The sequence below is a fragment of the Carcharhinus amblyrhynchos genome, chromosome 8 (genome assembly GCF_965287045.1).
Source record: "Carcharhinus amblyrhynchos chromosome 8, sCarAmb.v2.hapA, whole genome shotgun sequence".
NCBI lineage: Eukaryota > Metazoa > Chordata > Chondrichthyes > Carcharhiniformes > Carcharhinidae > Carcharhinus > Carcharhinus amblyrhynchos.
In genome coordinates, this window is record NC_137331.1 from 27,354,208 (window position 1) to 27,376,942 (window position 22,735).

At 44.0% G+C, this 22,735-nt stretch overlaps 1 protein-coding gene across 3 annotated transcripts in view; it reads right to left on the minus strand.

The window, feature by feature from the left end:
* LOC145346474 (coiled-coil domain-containing protein 102A-like) overlaps nt 1-22,735 on the minus strand; it is a 462,196-nt gene that overhangs the window by 336,749 nt on the left and 102,712 nt on the right. For all 3 annotated transcript variants that reach the window (XM_080193782.1, XM_080193783.1, XM_080193784.1), the window contains exon 4: nt 17,080-17,188. In XM_080193782.1, the coding sequence (XP_080049908.1) occupies nt 17,080-17,188 (109 nt within the window). The remainder of the gene's footprint in view (nt 1-17,079; nt 17,189-22,735) is intronic.

The following is a 22,735-nucleotide window of genomic DNA, read 5'->3' on the forward strand; positions in this document are numbered from 1 at the left end:
CTAGTAAGGTTCCAGCAGATTGGAAAAGTGCAAACGTAACCACCCCTGCCCCCCCCCCCACCCCTCCAATTTGGATTGGATATCATAATCCAATCCGAACAACATGGGGCCGGAATTCTCCGGCTGTTCACACCGGCAGGATCTTCTGGTCCCACCAATAGTACAGTCCCACCGCCAGATTCCTGGAGGTGTGGGATACAGTCAATCAGCAGTGGGACTGGAGGATCTCATCACTGGCAGACAGCAAGCAGGCTTCCTCTGTGAGAAACACACAGTGCGAAGGCCAGAGACTCCCACCCCAAACCACTCCCAACCAGACCCCCAAAAATCCCCACTGACCCCACCCCCACCCCCCATGATGTTATGAGGGGAAATTATGTTTGACAAATTTATTAGAGTTCTTTGAGGATGAAACAAGCTGACTGGATAAGGGGGAATGAGCAAATGTAGTGATTTGGAGGTTAGAAAAGATATTCAGTATTAGGCTTCTGTGGAAAATAAAAGCTCATGATGTAAGGATATTATGTCAGCCTGGACAAGAGATAACAAAGACACCTATATTAGACTTCTATTTATTGACCACAGCTCAGCCTTCATTCCTACAAAACTCATCTCCAAACTCTGTGGCCTGGGCCTCGGCACCTCCCTCTGTGACTGGATTCTGAACTTCCTAACTCACAGACCACAATCAGTAAGGATAGGGAACAACACCTCCTCCACAATCATCCTCAACACTGGCACCCCACAAGGCAGTGTTCTCAGCCCCCTAGTATACTCCTTATATACCGATGACTGTGTGGCCAAATTCCCCTCCAACCCGATTTTCAACTTTGCTGATGACGCCATCATAGCGCGTCAGATTTCAAACAATGACGAGACAGAGTACAGGAATGAGATAGAGAATCTGGTGAACTGGTGTGACGACAATAATCTCTCCCCCAATGTCGACAAAACAAAGGAGATAGTCATCAACTTCAGAAAGAGTAATGGAGGACAAGCCCCTGTCCAGATTGTAAGAAGTCCCACAACACCAGGTTAAAGTCCAACAGGTTTATTTGGTAGCACCAGCTTTTGGAGCGTCACTCCTTCTTCAGGTGAGTGGGAGTTGTGTTCACAAACAGGGCATATAAAGACCCAAATTCAATTTACAAAATAATGGTTGGAATGCGAGTCTTTACAGGTAATCAAGTCTTAAAGGTACAGATAATGTGAGTGGAGAGAGAGTTAAGCACAGGTTAAAGAGATGTGTATTGTCTCCAGACAGGACAGTTAGTGAGATTTTGCAAGCCCAGGCAAGTCATGGGGGTTACAGATGGTGTGGCCTGAACTCAAGATCCCGGTTAAGGCCGTCCTCATATGTGCAGAACTTGGCTATCAGTCTCTGCTCTGCAACTCTGCGCTGTCGTGTGTCGTGAAGGCTGCCTTGGAGGATGCTAATCCAAAGATCAGAGGCTGAATGCCCCGTGACTGCTGAAGTGTTCCCCAACAGGAAGAGAACAGTCCTGCCCGGTGATAGTCAAGCAGTGTTCATTCATCTGTTGTTGTAGCGTCTGCATGATCTCCCCAATGTACCATGCCTCCTTTCCTGCAGTGTATAAGGTAGACAACGTTGGCCGAGTTGCAAGAGTATGTACCGTGTACCTGACAGATGGTGTTCTCACATGCGATCATAGAATCATAGAATCCCTACAGTGCAGAAACAGGCCATTTGTCCTGTCGAGTCTGCACCAACCACAATCCCATCCAGGCTCTACATTTTTACGCATTAATCCCTCCAACCTACACATCTCAGGACACTAAGGGGCAATTTTTAGCATGGCCAATCAACCTAACCCGCACATCTTTGGATTGTGGGAGGAAACCGGAGCACCCGGAGGAAATCCACACAGACACAAGGAAAATGTGCAAACTCCACACAGGCAGTGACCCAAGCCAGGAATTAAATCCAGGTCCCTGGAGCTGTGAAGCAGCAATGCTAACCGCTGTGCTACCGTGCCATGATGGCATCTGTGTCGATGATCCGGCATGGCTTGCAGAGGTTCCTGTGTCAGGTTTGTGTGGTCACTGTTCTCCTTAAGGCTGGGTAGTTTGCTGCGGACAATGGTCTGTTTGAGGTTGTGTGGCTGTTTGATGGCAAGCAGTGGGTGTGTGGGGATGGGGCTGGCCGTGGCTAGATGTTCATCTACATCAACAGAGACGAAGTAGAAAGAGTCGAGAGCTTCAAGTTTATAGTGACCAGATCACCAACAACCTATCCTGGTCACCCCATGCCAAAACTTTAGTTAAGAAAGCTCACAAACACTTCTACTTTCTCAGAAGTTGAAGGAAATTTGACATGTCAGCTACGACTCTCACTAACTTTTACAGATGCACCATAGAAAGCATTCTTTCTGGTTGCATCGCAGCTTGATATGGCTCCTGTTCTGCCCAAGACCGCAAGGAACTATAAAAGATTGTGTATGTAGCCTAATCCATCACACAAACTAGCCTCCCGTCCATTGACTCTGTCTATACTTACCACTGCAAAGCAGCCAGAATAATTAAGGACCTCATCCACCCCGGACATTCTCTCTTCCACCTTCTTCCATTGGGAAAAGGATACAAAAGTCTGAGGTCACGTACCAACCGACTCAAGAACAGCTTCTTCCCTGTTGCTGTCAGACTTTTGAATGGACCCACCTCGCACTAAGTTGACCTTTCCCTGCACCCCAGCCATGACTGTAACACTACATTCTGCACTCTCTTGTTTCCTTCTCTATGAACGGTATGCTTTGTCTGTATAGCACGCAAGAAACAATACTTTTCACTGTGTACTAATGCATGTGACAATAATAAATCAAATCAAAGAGGGTTGATTAACTAAGAAAAAACAGAGAGTGAGGGCAAATGTGTCACTTTCAGGTTGGAAAATGAGTGGAGTGCTGCGGGATCAGTGCTGGAACCTAAGTGACTTATAATCCACAGGAATGACTCGGATACAGGCACCAAGTGTAATGCAGCCAAACACATTGGCAATGAAAGAATGGGTGGGAATGCAAATTATGAGGATGACACAGGGGATTTGAATGTTCTGGCCCTGTGAAGAGTAGAAATGAAGGCAGACAGGGCCAGAAAATAGCAACTCCGGCCATCGTATGGTTTCCCAATGCCATCTGATGCTCCGGTGATTTTAGTGGAGACGGGATCCAGGTCAGCAGGTCTACCTGCCTCCATGCAATGAGGAGCCAATTAGGTTCATTAAGAGCTCTGATGAGACTAACTTAAAGGAGGCCATGGGAACTTTCTCGGTGGCCTCCACTGCATTGCGTCGGTGAGGCTCGGTTTAGGCACTTGCTGGGCATCCAGTGACAGGATAAGAGGCCTGCACCCCAGGTAGACCAAGATGCTTTCCTTGCCTGTCTGGGTGTGAGAGTTGCTGTCACTCTCTACACCCCAACCCACCCCTCAACCCCCCCCCCAGTGGTGGCCTACCTGCAAGTAACATTATTTAATTAAAGTTTTAAAGAGGTGAGTGAGAAGTTGCCTCTTCACCTGCCTATCAGGACAGCCTTCCACCCCTTGTCAAGCTAGGAGACTTCTGATTGGCCCTTCAGTGTTGAGAGTCTAATGGCCTCCTTCTGTGCTGTAGTCATCCTCGGATTCCATGACACGTCGCAGGAAGGGCCCGTGCTGTGCCCGGCCCTGCTGCTTTGCTGTGCTCAGATAGCAGGGAGCCTATTGTCATGCCAGCTTTATTGTCTGGGTTAGTGCCTGCTGAACTTGACGTGCTTCCTGAGTTGCTGATGTGCCGTGTGCACAGTTTATCAACAAGGCCGTCACCCACCCTCTGGAGCACAGAGCTCCTCTGGGCCATTGACTTCTGTCACAGCTCGGCATGAATAATTCATGCTCCATCTTAAAAAGCATCTTCACAACTGCTATTTTTCTCCCACTTTGTGTTCATTTCTGTGAAACCATTTTCGATTATGATAAATCCTCCAGCAGTTTTTTTCACTTGCTATTGGCTGCGTGCTTGTGCTTAAGCATGGCAACCTTCTTTTTTAACTAAAATTGGAGAAGGGAAGAACAAAAGAATTATTGGGTGGGGTTTTCCGGCCTTACTAGCCCCAAGACCATAAATTCTCGCCCGAGGTCAACGGCCCTTTGCATGGTCCGCCCCCTGCCCACAATGATTCCTCTGGCGGGTGGGATGGGAAAACTCTGGCCATTGTCTTTCCAGGGACACTGGGCTATATATAGCCTGTTCCGATAATCAAGTACTTAAAGTCAAACCTCTAGAGGGAAAGTTCCTTTTGAGGTCTATGAGATATTCCCATGTGTGAGAACCCACTGTATCTCCAGAGTAATAATGTAACCGCCACCATCCCCAACCTAACCCCCGGCCCAACCTCCACCCCAACCCCCACCCCGAACCCCACCCTCCACCACAACCCCCTTCCACCCCGCCACAGTTGTCCTTAACAATCTGTACCTTTGTTCCGCCACTCACATATTCCAATCTCCTAATGGCCGCTCTTAGCACCATTCTCAGCCTTTATCATCACCATTTACATTCCCTTTGTGCAATTACAGCCCCCACACCCTCCCCAACCCTCACAGTATAAATCTTGTCCGGTTTTCTTTGCCTTCAGCTCTGACGAAGGCTGGCTTGAAACGTTGGCTCTCTTCTCTCTCCTGTCAGGCCTGCTGAGAGTTTCCGACATTTTCTGTTTTTGTTTCAGATTCCGGCATTCGCGGTATTTTGCCTTTAGTTAACGAATTTAAACAGTGTGAATGGAAACCTTCCCCTCTTTATCTTCTTCACAGCTCTGTCCCGAGGTTCACCGGAACAACCAACCAATGAGAGGTAATCCTGCCACACAGGTCCTGGAAGTTTGTGCCACAGCCACTTGGGAGCAGGTCTGGAGGAGGCTGGGGAAGATGGCTGGCCACAGTAAGAAGTCTCACAACGTCAGGTTAAAGTCCAACAGGTTTATTTGGTAGCAAAAGCCACTAGCTTTCAGGGCTTTGTCCCTTTGCTACCAAATAAACCTGTTGGACTTTATCCTGGTGTTGCGAGACGTCTTACTGTGTTTACCCCAGTCCAACGCCGGCATCTCCCACACCACGAAAATGGCAGGAGCAGCCGTTTCCAACCATTTATGGCGACTCTCAGCCGGTTCCACTCGCTGACTACAAACAAATTCAGAGCAGGTGAGGAGAAAGCGCACTGAGTTTCTGAGCCACAAAATTACTCAAGCGTAAGAGGAGAAGGCCATTCGGCCCATCGAGCCTGCACTGACAACAACACCACCCAGGCCCTAACCGCACAAATTTACCTCGCTAATCCCCTGGTCAATCAACCGAAGGCTGTAGAGGCTGGGGTGAAGTATGTTCAAGGCTGAGATAGACAAGTTTTTAATCAGTAAAGGAATCAAAGGTCATGGGATAAGGTGGGAATGCGGAACTGAGGATTATCCCATCTATCATAATCTCATTGAATGGCAGAGCAGGCTCGATGGGCCAAATGGCTTACTTCTGCTCCTTCGCCTATGACCACTGTTTTTACACCGATTCCTCGCTTTCGCTGAATTCAACCAAACTGAGACTGAAACTGTCCAACTCGCTGGCAAATTTGGACAAACATTTTGAGAAAGGGCAGGCACATTTTGATACACTGTGTTATATGATGGATACTTGTCAGGAAAATGCGGATGAATTAAATCGCGGATGAAACTCAGTGATTTTTAAATGCATCTTCATTCTAAAGAGGGAGGAAATCTTTAGAAATTTGGGGTGTCAATTTGGCAACATGGTGATCAGCTTAAGTAAATGTGTGTCTGTACTGCCCTCTGCAGACAGCACATTGATACAGCACAATTTTATTTTATCTGACAAAAAGAAATATGCAGTTTCCTTCCGCTGCTGACATTTATATAAACGTGTTTAATGATTTTTATAGTGGTTAATATTATGCTAACGTTATGTCACATACAGTTTCACATATATAAGACAGTTTCAAGGACCCTGAGTCAATGAGAGGGAATGTTAATTGCGGACAGTCGCAGTGCTAAAGCTGGGATGAGAGTGCATGAGTCAGGGAAGTGTTACCATCCGATATTTACAGAAAAGATACAAAGACTGGGAGGGGTGAGGAGGCTGCAGACATCTGCCAAATCTAACTGCTGGGACCTCACTAACAATGGCACAGTGGCATGCTGATTAGCACTGCTGCCTCACAGCACCAGGGACCCAGGTTTGATTCCCAGCTTGGGTCACTTTTTCTGCGGAGTTTGCACATTCTCCCCGTGTCAGTGTGGGTTTCCTCCGGGTGCTCTGGTTTCCTCCCACAGTCCAAAGGACATACTGGTTAGATGCACTGGCCGTGCTAAGTTCTCCCTCAGTGTGTCCGAAAGACGTTTGAGTGTGGCAACTTGAGGATTTTTGTGTGGGTTTCTTCCGGATACTCTGGTTTCTTCCCAGAGTTTGAAAGATGTGCTGGTTAGGTGAATTGACTATGTTAAATTCTCCCTCAGTGTATCCAAACAGGCGCCAGAGTGTGGCAACGAGGGGGTTTTCGCAGTAACTTCAGCAGTGTTAATGTAAGCCTACTTGTGACACTAATGAATAAACTTTAAAAACTCTATCATTTTCTGCTTGTATATCCCATCTGCAGACAGCCAGCTGAAAAGCCTGATGGGTACCAGACAGGGAGGATGTATAAGGAGACAACTGGGAGCAGCAATGGGGAGCGAAAGGTCAAGGTCCATCATCGGAGAAGGGGGGTGTCAGACAATCGCAGGCCAGATGGTTCAAGAATGGCAAAGTGTTGGTCGGCGGGGAGAGAGGGAGAGGAGATCAGAACACAGTGATCGGCAGAGAGGAAAATTGGGAGCTTGTTGTCTAAAGTTTATTTATTAGTATCACAAATAGGCTTACATTAACACTGCAATGAAGTTACTGTGAAAATCCCCAAGTCGCCACACTCTGGGTACACTGAAAGGAGAATTTAGTCTGGCCAATGAATCAAACCAGCGTGTCTTTCAGGCTAGGGGAGGAAACCGGACTACCCGGAGGAAACCCATGCAGACACAGGGTGCTGACTCCACACAGACAGTGACCCAAGCTGGGAATCGAACCTGGATCCCTGGCGCTGTGAGGCAGTGTGCTAACCACTGGGCCACCCGTGCCGCCCTGCAGCTTCAAAGAGACATTACACTCAATCAGAAAACATAATGAATGGAATAGAATATAGCAAGTAAGAACTTTGCCATGTCTGGAGTTTAGGGGGTCTTGTGGCACAGTGGGTAGTGTCCCTGCCTCAGAGCCAGAAGCTTTGGGTTCGAGTCCCACACCAGGATTTGATGATCAAGGAAGGAGCGTTCATAATGCGGCCAAAACAGGTCGAGTGTCAACCAGCAAATCAATTCCAAACACACCAGTGGCTGGCGGTAAGAGCGAGAGAGACTTCTGGTCAGCCACACCTGATGTGGAGTGGTGCCCCTCAAGCAATAAGCCCCTGGTGACAGAATAGCGACCTGCTTGGGGAATTACTAACTATGGAAACAGATGAAAATCTGCCCTGGTACAACCACCAGGTGCAGGAAGACAACTGGAATGTTGGAATTGTCAGGTAACATTACAATAAGTTTCAAATCATCATTTTATGGTGAGAGGTCAAAGTTTAAGGCTGCCACTATTTTGTCAACACTAGACTCTAAGTAACCATGAAAAGGTAAATAGATTGTTGCTCGAAAAAAGACTTAAAGGCGAGAGGAAGCAAACAGATCAACAGGATTAGAATAGGTAGCTCATGGGGAGAAGGCCTGTTTCTATGGCATCTTAAAATTCTCATTTCTTCAAACACAGCATCTTTTGCAAAGTAGTGCGAAGAAAACTCCTCCACATATCTCAGAGAACCTCAATTTATATTGGAGTGCTTAAATCTGAGGTGCAATTAAGCTGACCTTGTGATCTTATGTTGAAACGGAACTCTGGCAACAGATTGTGTTCATGCAATTTTAAATTTCCTTAAAATTTCATGATCATATAACACATCATTTTGACGGTTCCCCAGCCTTTGTCGCAGATTAATGCGGGGAGTTCATTTATAAATGATGTTCGTGGAACAGACGAGGTTAAGTCATGCAGAAAAATCTAACTGTAAGGTTTTAAAATTAGTCATCAACTCAAACAGTGAAACAGATCAGGTTTAGTCAGAATGAGCATTTAAAATAAAGCCATCGTATTTCGCCTAAAGCATACTATCAAAATAAAGCCCACAACCATGGAGTTTTATTCATCAAAAGATTCCAGCACTGCCACACACAAATGAAACATAGGTTCTCTGGCCTCCCTGTGGTGTGTTTCTTGGCCCTGGGAGCTTGAAACAAGAAGAGGCTGAGAACATCTATGTGAAAGTGCTCAAGTAGTTAACAAAGTACTGAAGATCTTTCAATGAGGTCCACGCTTCAACCTGGCTGTACATCAACCTGTTTTTAAGCAACCAGGACAATCAATTACAAAGCAGTGACTAGAAAGGGAAATACATGACGTTGACGTGTTACAATTTACAGCCCAATTTATCTTAATAATGAACCAAAGTGTCCATAGATAGACCCACATTCTCTATGAACCAAAATCAACACATTTACTACATGTATTTGAATAGAATACTTCATTTACTAATAATGTACACTGCAGTTCAAAGGATGATCACCAATCATTCATGGTGTTCTTACTAGGTGACAAACACAACTCTGTTGTATCAATAATTCAAGTTAAAATCACAGCTCTGGTTTATTTCAACAAATACATTTACACAGAACCAAAATCAGCAGATGATCTTAGCTTAGCCCACACTCCTGAGCTTAGCCCACACTCCTGAGCTTAGCCCACACTCCTGAGCTTAGCCCACACTCCTGAGCTTAGCCCACACTGAAATGTATTTTAATTGGTTGCGATAAAACAAATTAAATAGGCAAATTCTTAATGGTGCCGAGATTGAATGAAGATATGGATTTAAGAAATCAAAGCAGAGAAGATGAGAATGGTTTAGGTAAAGGTTAAAACTGAGAGACTAGAACAGGTTACAACAAGGACAACAGGTGATAGATGACAAGGGTTTTGGAAAAGAGATGAGAGAGTTGCTAAAGTCTGACCCCAGGATTCCACCACCCACCCCCCCCCACCCGACCCCCAACTAATGGTGTGCTTTCCCATGACGGAGGTGGATCGCCATTGGCCGCCAACAAAAGTCTACAGCATTTTGCATGGTTCCTCCGTGCTGTTGCCAGGCTCCTGTTAGGGCTTTGATGGGACCAGAAGATCCCGCTGGCAGGAAAGGCTGAAAAATCCAGAGATGCTTAAAAAGGTGCAGATGGAAATTGGAGGCAGTGTAAAGTGGCTCACTGAATTGGGAACTAGGCTCTTTATTAAATACCAGTGTTAGCTCTGTGCCTATCAGAGTTACTACGTAGTGCTGCAAAGGGAGGAATTGGTTAAATGATTATTTTCCAACTCAGAGAGAGCAATAAGCAAACATTCAAAAGTTAACAAGTTCTCCAACAGGCCAATTTCATAGAATCCTTCCAGTGCAGAAAGAGGTCATTCGGCCCATCGAGTCTGCACCAAGCACAATTTCACCCAGGCCCTATTCCTGTAACCCCACATATTTACCCTGCCAATCCCCTGACACTAGGGTCAATTTAGCATGGCCAATCAGCGTAACCCACACATCTTTGGAGTGTGGGAGGAAACCGCAGCACCCGGAGGATACCCAGGCAGACACAGGGAGAATGTGCAAACTCCACATAGACAGTGACCCAAGGTCGGATTTGAACCTGGGTCCCTAGCGCTGTGAGGCAGCAGTGCTTAATCGTTGCATCACTGTGCTGCTATTTGACAAGTGACAAATGATATAATCACATTTAAAGTAATGACAATATTTATCACTGAGGTAACATTGACACACTGAGTAAAACGGCCGATTTGCCGAAGTAGAATAGCATTTACTTTACACTACAGAAAACTTTCATGAATTGAAGTGGCATAAGCCTAAGCAAACATTCGACATGACTTTAAGGTACGCCACATTTTGCAATTAGGGGAAGGTTGAGATTTGTATATGGCAAAACCAACCAGAAGCAAAAGTTATTTGATACCTAGTGCAATAATTAGGGTGCTATAAAACCAAAACACTTAATATACAGTGATGTGCAGAGGCCATCAACAAAAACAACACTCTCCCTCTCTCCAACTACATGAAATGACAAAAAATTTTAATTGTTTTTTCCAGTGTTCTATTGTCAAGGTTGAATAATTCATTTTATTCGTTCATGGGACATGGGTGTCACTGGCTGGCCTGCATTAATTGCCCATCTCTCGTTGCCCAAGTGCAGTTGAGAGTCAACCATATTGCTGTGACTCTGGAGTCACATGTAGACTAGACCTGGTAAAGACAGCAGATTTCCTTCCCAAAAGGACATTAGTGAACCAGATGGGTTTTTCCAACAATCGGCAAAGTTTTCATGGTCATCATATATTCTTAAGTCCAGACATTTTTTATTGAATTCAAATTTTACCATCTGCTGTGGCGGGATTTGAACCCGGGTTGCCAGAACATTAGTTGAGTTCCTAGTTCAATAATCCAGTAATAATACCACTAGGCCTCCCCATAGGAGAAACACAGGAGTCTCGAATTTTGCAAAGAGGGTGTGAGAAGAGAGTGATAGTACGGAGCTAACTCTGATGGAGCAGGGTCCTACCCAACTTAACAACAAGACCACTTTGCAATTGTTTTCTTCCATTTCCTGCTCGGAAGATGGTTTAATTAATGAGCTGTCAGGAAAAACACTGGCTGGAGGCCGAGTTACATATCCTCAGGGATGGTCACCAGGAATCAAGAAAGGCGTAAGTAGGAGGCAGGAAATGGAGGAAGTCGCCAATCCCAGAGGGACAGGGAGGGAAGTCGGGACTTGTGCAAGGAACATCACTGATCACGGTGAAGGAGGATAAAGGGCCATGTTTAGCAGATAGGAGCCCTTGCTCCTTCCAACCCACAAGGTGTGCAATAAATGGCACTTACCTCCTTGAGTCAGAAGTTACCACCTCCTTTTCCTTGCTGGAATTCCCAGTCTCTGGTAAACGTGCACAGGAATGTTTAGATTAAAACAGGTTCCCGATAAACTTCAGGAGCCAGATTTAAATACGTCATTGAGATGGGGCACTTGGACAACACAAAATCTGCCAGTATAAAATGGCAAAGAGTGCTCACATGGAGGCTTGGTGGCACATTCTCTGTAAGACTGTTTTTAGATGTCCCTTTTGTACCCCTGCCACCTCACTCCCAGACACTCTTATCGACCTTTATCTGGGAATACCGGGGTTAATACCGGTGGACCATATTCTTGGCAATGCTCTGGTATGTTTAGCCAAATGGAAAAATCAGAGGAATACTTTCACAAGTTGTACTAAACGTCAAAAAAGAAAAGTTTGACGGGAACGAATGTGCTTTGCAACAATATTCCAGCCAGATGGATTGCCAAACTGAGCCCACAATCTGCGCTGAGTTAGATAGATAATATCAATTGGATTGCCACTGGGAATGCTGCAAACAGACTCAACACCCCAGGATAGAATGGGGAACAAACTCGCCAGAGATTTTTCCCTTCTTCTTCAGAACGTGTACATAAGAACATAAGAACGTAAGAAATAGGAGCAGGAGTAGTCTCTAGTCCTTCGAGCCTGACCCGCCATTCAATAAGATCATGGCTGATCTGAAGTGGATCAGTTCCACTTTCCCACCTGCTCCCCATTGTACATTCGCCAATGGTCAGTAAACACCAGTTGAGAGTGTAGCTCGCTGACTTTAACTGCCTAAACTGACAGATAAAGAACAGCCAGTTCCTCAAGTCCCCAGAGGGTCATGACTGCCTGTGGAACTCTCCTTTGGTACGAGTCAATGGGCTAATTTTCACCACTGGTTCCCATAAAAACAGACACAGATGGGAACCAGTGGAACACTCTGTCAGATAGGAATCAGTTCTATCCCAATTTCCACTTCATTCTGGCCCCCTGGATTTACTGGTCACTGAGGGGTAAATAGTGAGTGTTTCCGTTCAAAATAGGTGGGAGCTTTATTGACTTTTTTTTTTACTGGTGTCACAGGTAGGCTTACATTAACACTGCAATGACGTTACTGTGAAAATTCCCTAGTCGCAGCACTCCGGCGCCTGTTCAGGTACACTGAGGGAGAATTTAGCACGGCCAACGCACCCAACCAGCACGTCTTTCAGACTGGGGGAGGAAACCGGAGCACCTGGAGGAAAACCACACAGACACATGGGAGAATGTGCAGATTCTGCACAGATGTCACCCAAGTCAGGAATCGAACTCAGGTCCCTGGCGTTGTGAGGAGTGATGCTAACCACTGTGCACCCACAAGGTGGGCTGGGGGCATCATACACGTGACTCCCTGGCATAAAGACATGCAGAACACCTAAACATAAGTCACACTCACTAAACTTGGTTTGCAGGACTGTTCAGGTGGACCTGACAGTGGAATGCTGGGTAAGATTGAGGGACCATGAAGCAAAGGGGAATTTAAAGTCTAAAGTTTATTTATCAGTCACAAATAGTCTTACATTAATACTGCAATGAAGTACCTGTGAAAATCCCCCAGTTGCCACACTCCAGCACCTGTTCGTGTAACTGAACGAGAATTTTCAGGGCCAAATCATCTAACCTGCACATCTTTGGACTGTGTGAGGAAGCCAGAGAACCAGGACGAAACCCATGCAGACACAGGAAGAATGTGCAAATAGGTTGGGCCCTGTATTCAATAGAGTTTAGAAGAATGAGAGGTGACCTTATTGAGACATGTAGGATTCTCAGGGGTCTTGACAGGGTAGGCGCTGAGAGGTTTTTTTCCACTAGTAGGAGAGTCTAGAACGAAACAGCATAATCTCAGAGTAAGGGGTCACCCATTTAAGACAGAGATGAGGAGGGATTTCTTCTCTCAGAGGGTGGTGAATCTGTGGAATTGTTTACCAGAGAATTACTTATCATAATTACAGATTTTTAATTAGTAAGAGAATCAAGGGTTATGGAGAAAACGCAGGAAAATGGGGTTGAGAATTACCACATCAATCATGATCCCATTGAATGGCTGAGCAGGCTTGATGGGCCAAATGGCCTGCTCCTGTTCCTATGTCTTATGGTCTTACTTCTGACTATGTGTTAATTTTTCCTTTCCCGATTAGGATTTCCAAGTGGGTTTCTAGTCCTCAAAGCTGTTTGGAGGAAGAGAAGGAACTACAGAGGGACGCCCAAGAGGTGGCCCACATCCTTCTATTGGGACCACTGGAACAAAGTGAAATGGTGCCACTTTGGCAGATGTGGGCATCTCTTCCCAAAGAGAACTGCATTGCCAGACATCAGACGTCATCACATTGATAAGCAAATTCCCAGGCAGCCATTACTTTTTGTCAACCTTTATGTAGCATTGAGAGAATGCATTACTGGATTGCTGCATTACCAGCATACTACAAAGCACACCTATCTAGAAAAGACAGTTGTGACCTTTCTTCTCAGGGCCTAGGTCAGAAGGGAGGCAGATGCAGAGCTGTGCCATCAGCTTCGGGAAACAAAAGCACTCAAGAAATCGAAACTGGTGTAGGCTATTAGGCCTACATGGGCAGCACGTTGACACAATGGATAACACTGCTGCCTCACAGTGCCAGGGACCTGGGTTCAATTCCGGCTTCAAATGACTGTCTGTGTGGAGTTTGCACATTCTCCTCATGTCTGCGTGGGTTTCCTCTTGGTGTTCCGTCTTCCTCCAGAGATGTGCGGTTTAGGTTTACTGGCCATGCTAAATTGTTCCTTAGTGTCAGGGGGGACTAGTTAGGGTAAATACGTAGGATTATGGGGATAGGGCCTGGGTAGGATTGTTGTCGGTACAGGCTTGATGGGCTGAATGGCCTTTTCCTGCACTCTAGGGATTCTATGATTTGACTCTCTAAGCCTTCTACACCATTTAATAAGATCACGGCTGACCTTCTGCCTCAATACATCTTTCCAAATGATCCACGTCTCTTGGTGCCCCAAAGAAATCTATCACCCTCAGTCTCAAATATAGTCCACAACGGAGCATCTACAGTGTTGTAGAGAATTCCAGAAATTTACAATCTTTGGGTGAAGAAATTTCTTATCATCTCAGTCCGAAATGAAATTGCGATGCCCTGTGCCAGATCCCCCAGCCAAGGGAAACACTTCCTCAGCATCTAGTCTGTCAAGTCTCTTTTTCAATGAGATCTTCTCTCATTCTTATAAACTCCAGGAAACGTTGGCCTGGTCTATTCATGGTCTTTTCTTTGGGCAATTCTCTCATCCCAGGAAGCAGACCAGTGACCCTTCATCACACTCCCTCTAGGACATATATGGCCTTCCTTTGGTAAGGAGATCAAATCTCATCCACAACTCCAGACATAGCCTGAACAATGTAATATAATTGGAGTACTTCTTTACTCACTTATTCTAATCCCTTTCTAACAAATGCTAACATAGCATTTGCCTTTACAAATGTTCATTGTAGCTGCATGCTAATTTACTGTGATCCATGTACAAGAGTATTAAGATCTGTCCTTATACAAATAATTTCCACTCATTTAAAAAATATCCTTCTTCCTGTTTGACCTACTGAAGTGGATAACTTCACATTTGCCAAAAAGAATTCTATCTGACATGTTCTTGTTCAACCACATCCGGAAATGCTGACTTCAGGGCAGCATGGTGACACAGTGCTGCCTCACAGCACCAGGGATAGGTTTTGATTCAGTGGCTTGGGTCACTGTCTGTGCAGAGTCTGCATGGTCTCCCCATGTCTGCATGGGTTTCCTACGGGTGTTCTGCTTTCATCCCACAGTCCAAAAGATGTGCAGATTAGGTGCGTTGGCCATGTTAAATTCTCCCTCAGTCTGCCCAAACAGGTGCCAGAATGTGATTTTCACAGTAACCTCATTGCAGTGTTAATGTAAGCCTACTTGTGACTAATAGATAAAAAAAAACTTCCCCTGGGCAATTGCCCTGCACTGGAACCATCTGAAAATGTGATCTGAATCACAAACTTTGGATGGTTCTGGCAGAGTAATAGCAGGTACTCCAAAAAAAGTAGAAGAAATAAAACTTTTTCTAACTTCTGGGTGAGTATTGTAAATACCCAGACAGATCCCTACCCCATCCCTCACAAACAAGATTCCAACTATACCCCCTACTTCACTCACCCCTCCCCTCCATGCCAAGAGTTCCTCTACTGACAAGACTCTCCCCCTCCCCGACATGCAGATCCAAATGCAGATAACACCCCTCTCAACTCGAGCTCCCCCCACCCCCACCTCAGCACAGACTGGACCCCTCTGACCTCCAGGAGCCCACCCCTGGCCTCCTCCTATCCCCCATAACCTCCCCCCACCCACCCAAACACTGCACAGCTCAGACCACAATTTAAAAGAGCAGATAAGTGTAAGTTATATTCTTCTTATTCTTGCAAGACACCTCTTTCCTTTGCTAGTCAGATGTTATGACCCCTTGCTAATAGCTGAGAGCCAAGTACAGATCCTAGCAGTACCCCAGTACTTATAACCTGACAACCCAAAAATGTATGGCACTTTAATAAAAGATCTTCGAAAATCCAAACACACTGTATCCATTGGTTCCCCTTTGTTCATCCTGTCGATATATCCTCTAGAGCTCTAATAAATTTGTCAAATATGATTTCCCTTCCATAAATCTATATACATTCAGCTTAATCATGTTCTGTTACCAGTTCCCTAATAATAGTCTATCATTTTGTCTACCATTGATATTAGGCTAATTAACAACAGTTGCCCATTTTCCCCCTTTCCTCCTTTCTTAAATAGAAGGGTTGTGCATGTTAAGTTCAAATACTGGGGAACTGTTCCTGAATCTAAGGAATTATAGGAGGTGATAACCAATAAATCCCCTAGTCTGCAGCTACCTCTTTATAACCCTAATATATATCTATCCAATACATCTATTCCATCTAGAATCTATCCAAATCTCCATTTTGTTTGTAAAAAAATAGGAGTTTTCTTATTAAAACAGTCAAATTATGTCCTCCTGGCTGGTCTAAGGAGACACAATGATGGAATTTACTTTGCTGAATCACATCCAAGGGATTTGTTGCCTAATGAACCCAGTAATTTCTCTATTACTGATTTCTTTATTTGTACAAATTTGATTTTAAGTTCCTCATTCCTGCTAGACCCTCGGTTCCCCATTATTTCTAACATTTGTTTCGCATCTTCAGCCATGGAGACTGATGCAAAGATTTTGTTTGATGTCACTGCCAAATCCTTTATTTCTCAAGAGAATTTCATCTGTTCCTGAATCCTGTGAGTCCTTTTATCCATTCACTGAATATGATATATCTTTCAAAGCGTATCTCATTGCCAAGTGACAAAAGGCTGGCACACATAATGAGAGCCTAACATGAAACTTAGCTCAAGTTCTGTACTGAGTACATTACCCCTCAATTAAGTGAAAATGCAGGGCAGGACTTTCCGGCTGCGCTTGCCCCAGAAACCAGAAAATCCCACCCAAGGACCTTTGCGTGATCCCCCCCACACCCCCACCCCACCCACCCACTACAATTCCCATGGTGGTGGTGGTGGGGGGGGTGGGGTAGGGGGTGGGGCGGAAAAATTCCACTCACAATCTCTTCTTAAACATTTGATGAAAATATCATTATACAAGTTCTTCCCTTGCCCTCAAGTTTAAATTGGAAAATAAGAGATTGGGGGTAAATTTTCATGTCCCACCTGCCATGGGAATTGTTGAGGGCGAGACAGACTATTTGACAGGCCGCTGAAAGATCTGTTGTCCTCGGGTAGGAAATTCCGGTCTCAGGGTGAGCGCGATTGGAAAGTCCTGCTGTTTTACACGATTTTTATACCACAACTTCTCTTGAAACGTAACGACCCTCAGATTTCCCAGCAAGTTAGCCTAACCAATAAAAGGTCTCCAGTGACCTGGGAAACAGGCTAAGTGTATGTTACTCATTTTTCTCTAGTTTCACACCTGTTTAAGGATTTCCTGCTTGGATTTGCTCAGGTCTTCGTACTTAACTTTCCACTGAGACACATCTGCTTCCAGTTTTTCAATCTGCCGCCCGAGCGTGGCTTTGTCCCTGTGTGAAAAATACAATAAACACCGGTTGGTTGAAGATGATGCACTTACGGTTCACAAAGTAAATCAAGAAAGAAATGTTCAGCAAGAATCTGATGAAGTTGCAGTGGACCATGTAACAATGAGCAATTGGTAGTGTTTCAGTACTTCACTAAGTCCAAACATCTCACATTTATGATTCAAAAACAATCCTTTAACAATCAGTACTTTTTCATGCATTTTTATTTATTCATTTGTGGGACATGGGCGTCACTGGCTGGCCAGCGTTTATTGCCCATCCCTAGTTGCCTGAGGACAGTTGAGAGTCAACCACATTGCTGTGGCTCTGGAGTCACATGTAGACTAGACCAGGTAAGGAAGGCAGATTTTCTTCCCTAAAGGACACTGGTGAACCAGAAGGGTTTTTCTAACAATCAACAATGGTTTCATGATCGTCATAGAGTCATAGAGTTTTACAGCATGGAAACAGGCCCTTCGGCCCAACTTGTCCATGCGCCCTTTTTTTTTAAACCCCTAAGCTAATCCCAATTGCCTGCATTTGGCCCATATCCCTCTACATCTTTGCACCCATGTAGCTATCTAAATGCTTTTTAAAAGATAAAATTCTTCTACTACTACCTCTGGCAGCTTGTTCTAGACACTCACCATCATCTGTGTGAAAAAATTGCCCCTCTGGACACTTTTGTATCTCTCCCCTCTCACCTTAAACCTATGCTGTCTAGTTTTAGACTCCCCTACATTTGGGAAAAGATATTGACTATCAAGCTGATCTATGCCCCTCATAATTTTATAGACCTATTTTGTAGAAGATCACCCCTCAGCCTCCCATGCTCCAGAGAATAAAGTTCCAGTCTATTCAGCCTCTCCTTATAACTCAATCCATCAAGTCCCAGTAGCAACCTAGTAAATCTTTTCTGCACTCTTTCTAGTTAATAATATCCTTTTTATAATAGGGTGACCAGAATTGCACTCAGTATTCCAAGTGTGGCCTTACCAATGTCTTGTACAACTTCAACAAGACATCCCAACTCCTGTATTCAATGTTCTGACTGATGAAACCAAGAATGCCAAATGCCTTCTTCAACACTCTGTCCACCTGTGACTCCACTTTCAAGGAGCTATGAGTATGTACCCCTAGATCTCTTTGTTCTGTAACTCTCCCCAGTGTCTTACCATTAACTGAGTAAGTCCTGCCCTGGTTCAATTTACCAAAATGCATCACCTTGCATTTGTCTAAATTAAACTCCATCTGCCATTCGTCAGCCCACTGGCCCAATTGATCAAGATCCCATTGCAATTGGAGATACCTTTCTTCACTGTCCACTATGCCACCAATCTTGGTGTCATCTGCAAACTTACTAACCATGCCACTTATATTCTCATCCAAATCATTAATATAAATGACAAATAACAGTGGACCCAGCACTGATCACACGCCTCCAGTTTGAAAAACAACTCTCTACAACTGCCCTCTGGCTTCTGTCAAGAAGCCAATTTTGTATCCATTTAGATACCTCACCCTGGATACCATGAGATTTAACTTCATGCAACAACTTGCCATGTAGTACCTTGTCAAAGTCCATGTGGACAATGTCAGCTGTATATGCACTCATCAGTAGATTAATTCCAGATATTTTTTAATTGAATTCAAATTCAACAATCTGCTATGGCAGGATTTGAACCTAGGTCCCCAGAACATTCACTGAGTTTCTGGATTAATATTATAGTGATAATACCATTAGGCCATTGCCTCTCTGCATAGGTTTTCTTGTCTGAAGTGTGCTCTGTAGGCAGTCTGTTATGATGTATAATGTCTTTGGGGTGTCACAAAATTGTTTCACAACAAATTATTTATTTTGGGGGGAAAATTCTGCCCAAAACATTTGTTGAACATCTCTGCCATTCCCTCATTTAACATAATAATTTCTCTTGTCTCTGTCTCTGAGAGACCAACATTTGCTTTAGCTAGTTTCTTTTTTGAATGCTTGTAAAAGCACATATAATTTACTTTTTATATTTCTGGTTAGTTTACTCTCATATTCTAATTATTCTTTCCTTTTTTATCAGCTTTTTGGATGCCCTTTGCTCAAACTCCCCCAATCCTCTGACTTAATAGTAATTCTTCACACCATTGTAAGCCACAGATGGATCTTTCTCACTGAGTTTTTTTTTAATTTTTAATGCAAACTATTTTTGTTGCACATTCTGAGTTGTTTATCTAAATATTTCTCACTGTTTATTTATCAGCAAAACTTTAGTCAATTTACCCACTCAACATTAACCAGCTGCTCTCCTCATACTTACGTCGTTGGCTTTAAGTGTAAATTATCTCAAAAACATGTCAAGCTCACCGTCTCAGGCTGCTCCTTAACAGCAGCAACACAAGTTGTGTTTTCCACTGACAGGATGTTGCCATCAAGCCAAAAGAGGCTGTGCCTTCCCCCCAAGTGTGTAATGTGGTGTACAAATTTCAGGGCTGGAGCAATGCCAGGTATGTAGAATATACAGACAGTGTGGAGGCTGGAATTGAACCCAAGTCCCTGGCACTGTGAGGAAGCAAGTGCTAACCACTGTGCCACTATCTACGATACACAAAACACCACATGTTTGCAAAACTCAGAACATAATGACCAGAATTCTCTGACCATTCAAACACCGCCACCACAGGCAGCATGAACGGAGAATTTGACGCTCAGCCAAATCTCTATTCACTGCAGCGAGACCAGGAATCCCAGCTAGGGGCAAGGTTGGAGAATCCGGCCCAATGTCTACTGTAACGTGTGACTCCATGATTGGGCAGAAGGACTGAGTAATACTCGAATTGCGCTACATCATAAGAGATTAGTGCGTTTAATTAAAGCGCATGGCAATGGGGATAAATGAATAGAAACAAAGATCAGACAGACAGGAAACAAAGGGTATGATTTTCTGGTCCCACCCACCGTGGGAATCATAACAGGCAGAACAGAAAGTTCAACGGACCAATTAAAGGTCTGTTGACCTTGGACGGGAATTTCCACGTGCAGCTGGAAAATCCCACCCAAAGAGTAGATATAAATGGGTCATTTCCTAAATGGCAGACAGTGATTAGTGAGGTACTGCAGGGATCAGTGTGAGAAACCAGTTATTCACAATATATAATAATGATTTAGATTAGGGAACTAAATGCAATATCTTCAAATTTGTAGATGACAAACAGTTGGGTAGGAGAGTGAGCCGTGAAGGGACGCAGGGATACTTCAGTGTGGTTCGGATAGGCTGAGTAAGTGGGCAAATGCATGACAGGTGCAATATAATGTGGATAAATGTGAGGTAATCCACTTTGGTAGTAAAAACAGGAAGACAGATTATTATCTGAATGGCTCTAATTGAGAGAGGAAGATATGCAAAAAGACCTGAATGTCCTCGTACACCAGTTGCTTAAGGTAAGCATGCAGGTGCAGCAGAGGAGGATTCAAGGAGAGGAGCAAGCTGCAGTATACTTGTTGAAGCAACACTGGAATATTGTGCCCAGATTTTGTCTACTTATCTGAGGAAGGATTGCTTGCTCTGGAGGGATTGCAGAGAAGGTTTACCAAACCAAATCCTGGGATAGTGGAACATATGACATATGAGGAGGGATTGAGTCAATTAGGATTATATTCACTGAGTTCAGAAAAATGAAGGGGATCTCATTGAAGCATATAAAATTCTAGCAGGACTAGACAGGGTAAATGCAGGAAGGGTATTCCTGATGGTGAGGAGTCTAGAACCAAGGGTCATGGTCTAACAGTAAGGGGTAAATTTGTTACGACTGAGATGAGAATTTTCTTCACCCAGTAGTAAGCCTGTGGAATTGTTACCACAGAAAGCGCTTGAGGCTAAAATGTTGTATGTTTTCAAGAAGGACTTTGATATAGTTCTTGGAGCAAAGGTAATCAAAGGAAAATGGGGGGGGGGGGGGAGCAGAGATGGGATCATTGAGTTGGATGATCAGCCATGATCATAATGAATGATGAACAGGCTTCTCGGCCTCCTTCTGCTCCTATTTTCTATGTTTCTAACAAGAAATTTAAGATTATCAGTCAGGCTCACAATGTAGTACATTTATATATGATAGGAGCTACATACAGTCATATGCAGGAACTATTCCTCTGCAAGCAAAAGGAATAAGCCCAGACATTGCATCTTTCTTGGAATAAACAAAAGTATGCAGGAACAATAACTGCCTGCTACATTTGTCATCTTGACCAATCAGACCAAATGTGCCAACCAATCAGCACTCTTTTCTCATGCAGTGCAAATTGTTGTTCCCTTTCAAATTTGGTTTTCTTGCATCTGTCCTGACGAGTGCATGATGAAAAGCTTCGAGAAAAAGGGTTTTTTTTAAGCAATGCTCAACTTTTGTTTCTGGATTCGAAAGATGAAATAAAATGAGAAAAGGTCAGAAATCATCTAAAGCCGAATCTAAATCAATATCAAACGTTCCTTCAAACAAATTGGACCCTGAGGCTGGAAGATTGCAGCGTAATTTTCCAAGTCTGAAATGTAGACTCCCCATGTCTCCAAGGCAATTAATCAAAGCTGCAATTGCTGGAAATATTGTCATGGCAAATTGTTGCAGCATGAAGAAAGAAAATAAGATGGATTTAAGAATGTGATTCTGCAGTTGTCTTACCACGTGTCCTCCTTTTTAACAAATAGACAACTCTTCTGCAAGCTGTACTGTGAGTTTCATACAAAGTGACATTGACCTGATGATATTTCAAAAGCAAAATAATTGGTAAGAAGTCATGCTTCACCTGCCTCTCAGACGTACTGTCCAAGTGAAGAAATATCAAGGTGCCCTAACTCGACAGTAGATGCAATGACCTGAGACACAGGCAACGTTACCTGGGCATCTGGACGCATCTCCTGCAGGCAAATAAAATCAGCCACAACCAATCATGCTCATTGCCAGTGTGACCTTTAAACATTGAGGCACAAGCGATCTCCAGCAGCCCCGATCTACTCCCTCCTGAGCTCATTAGAGAAGTTTGGCATTGCCGGTTTCGTCAACCTCCTAACGAGATCTTCTTTCCATCTCTAGACAGTAGCCTTAAGTTAACGGTCAGGTCTCCAGCTCCTGCTCAGCAACTGGGTGAACCCACCTCCCAGCTTAAGGCAGAAACATTTGTAACTGTACAACTCCAGGTAGAAATTATACTGTTTGCAGAGAAAATTGTTCATTCAATTCCAACAGTCTGAAGCACTTTGTAAATAATTAATAAATGCCAGCTCCTGGTACCACTTTTCACATAATGAATGTCAGTGATGATGCCATCTCTGTAAGTCAGGTTAAACTATCACAGATATGTTCAGTGTACATTGGAAAGTAATATGTAGATAATGGTTTTCAAAATAAATGAAGTAAGTACTATTGAGCTCAATTAGAAGGTTTGATAAAATTCCACAAATCTATTGATTAACATACAGCACAACAATGAATAAGGACGTTTTAAAAGCAAGAAGATAATAATTTTCAAATAGTGAACTTTTTTTTATTTGGTTTTGTTTGATTTATTGTTGT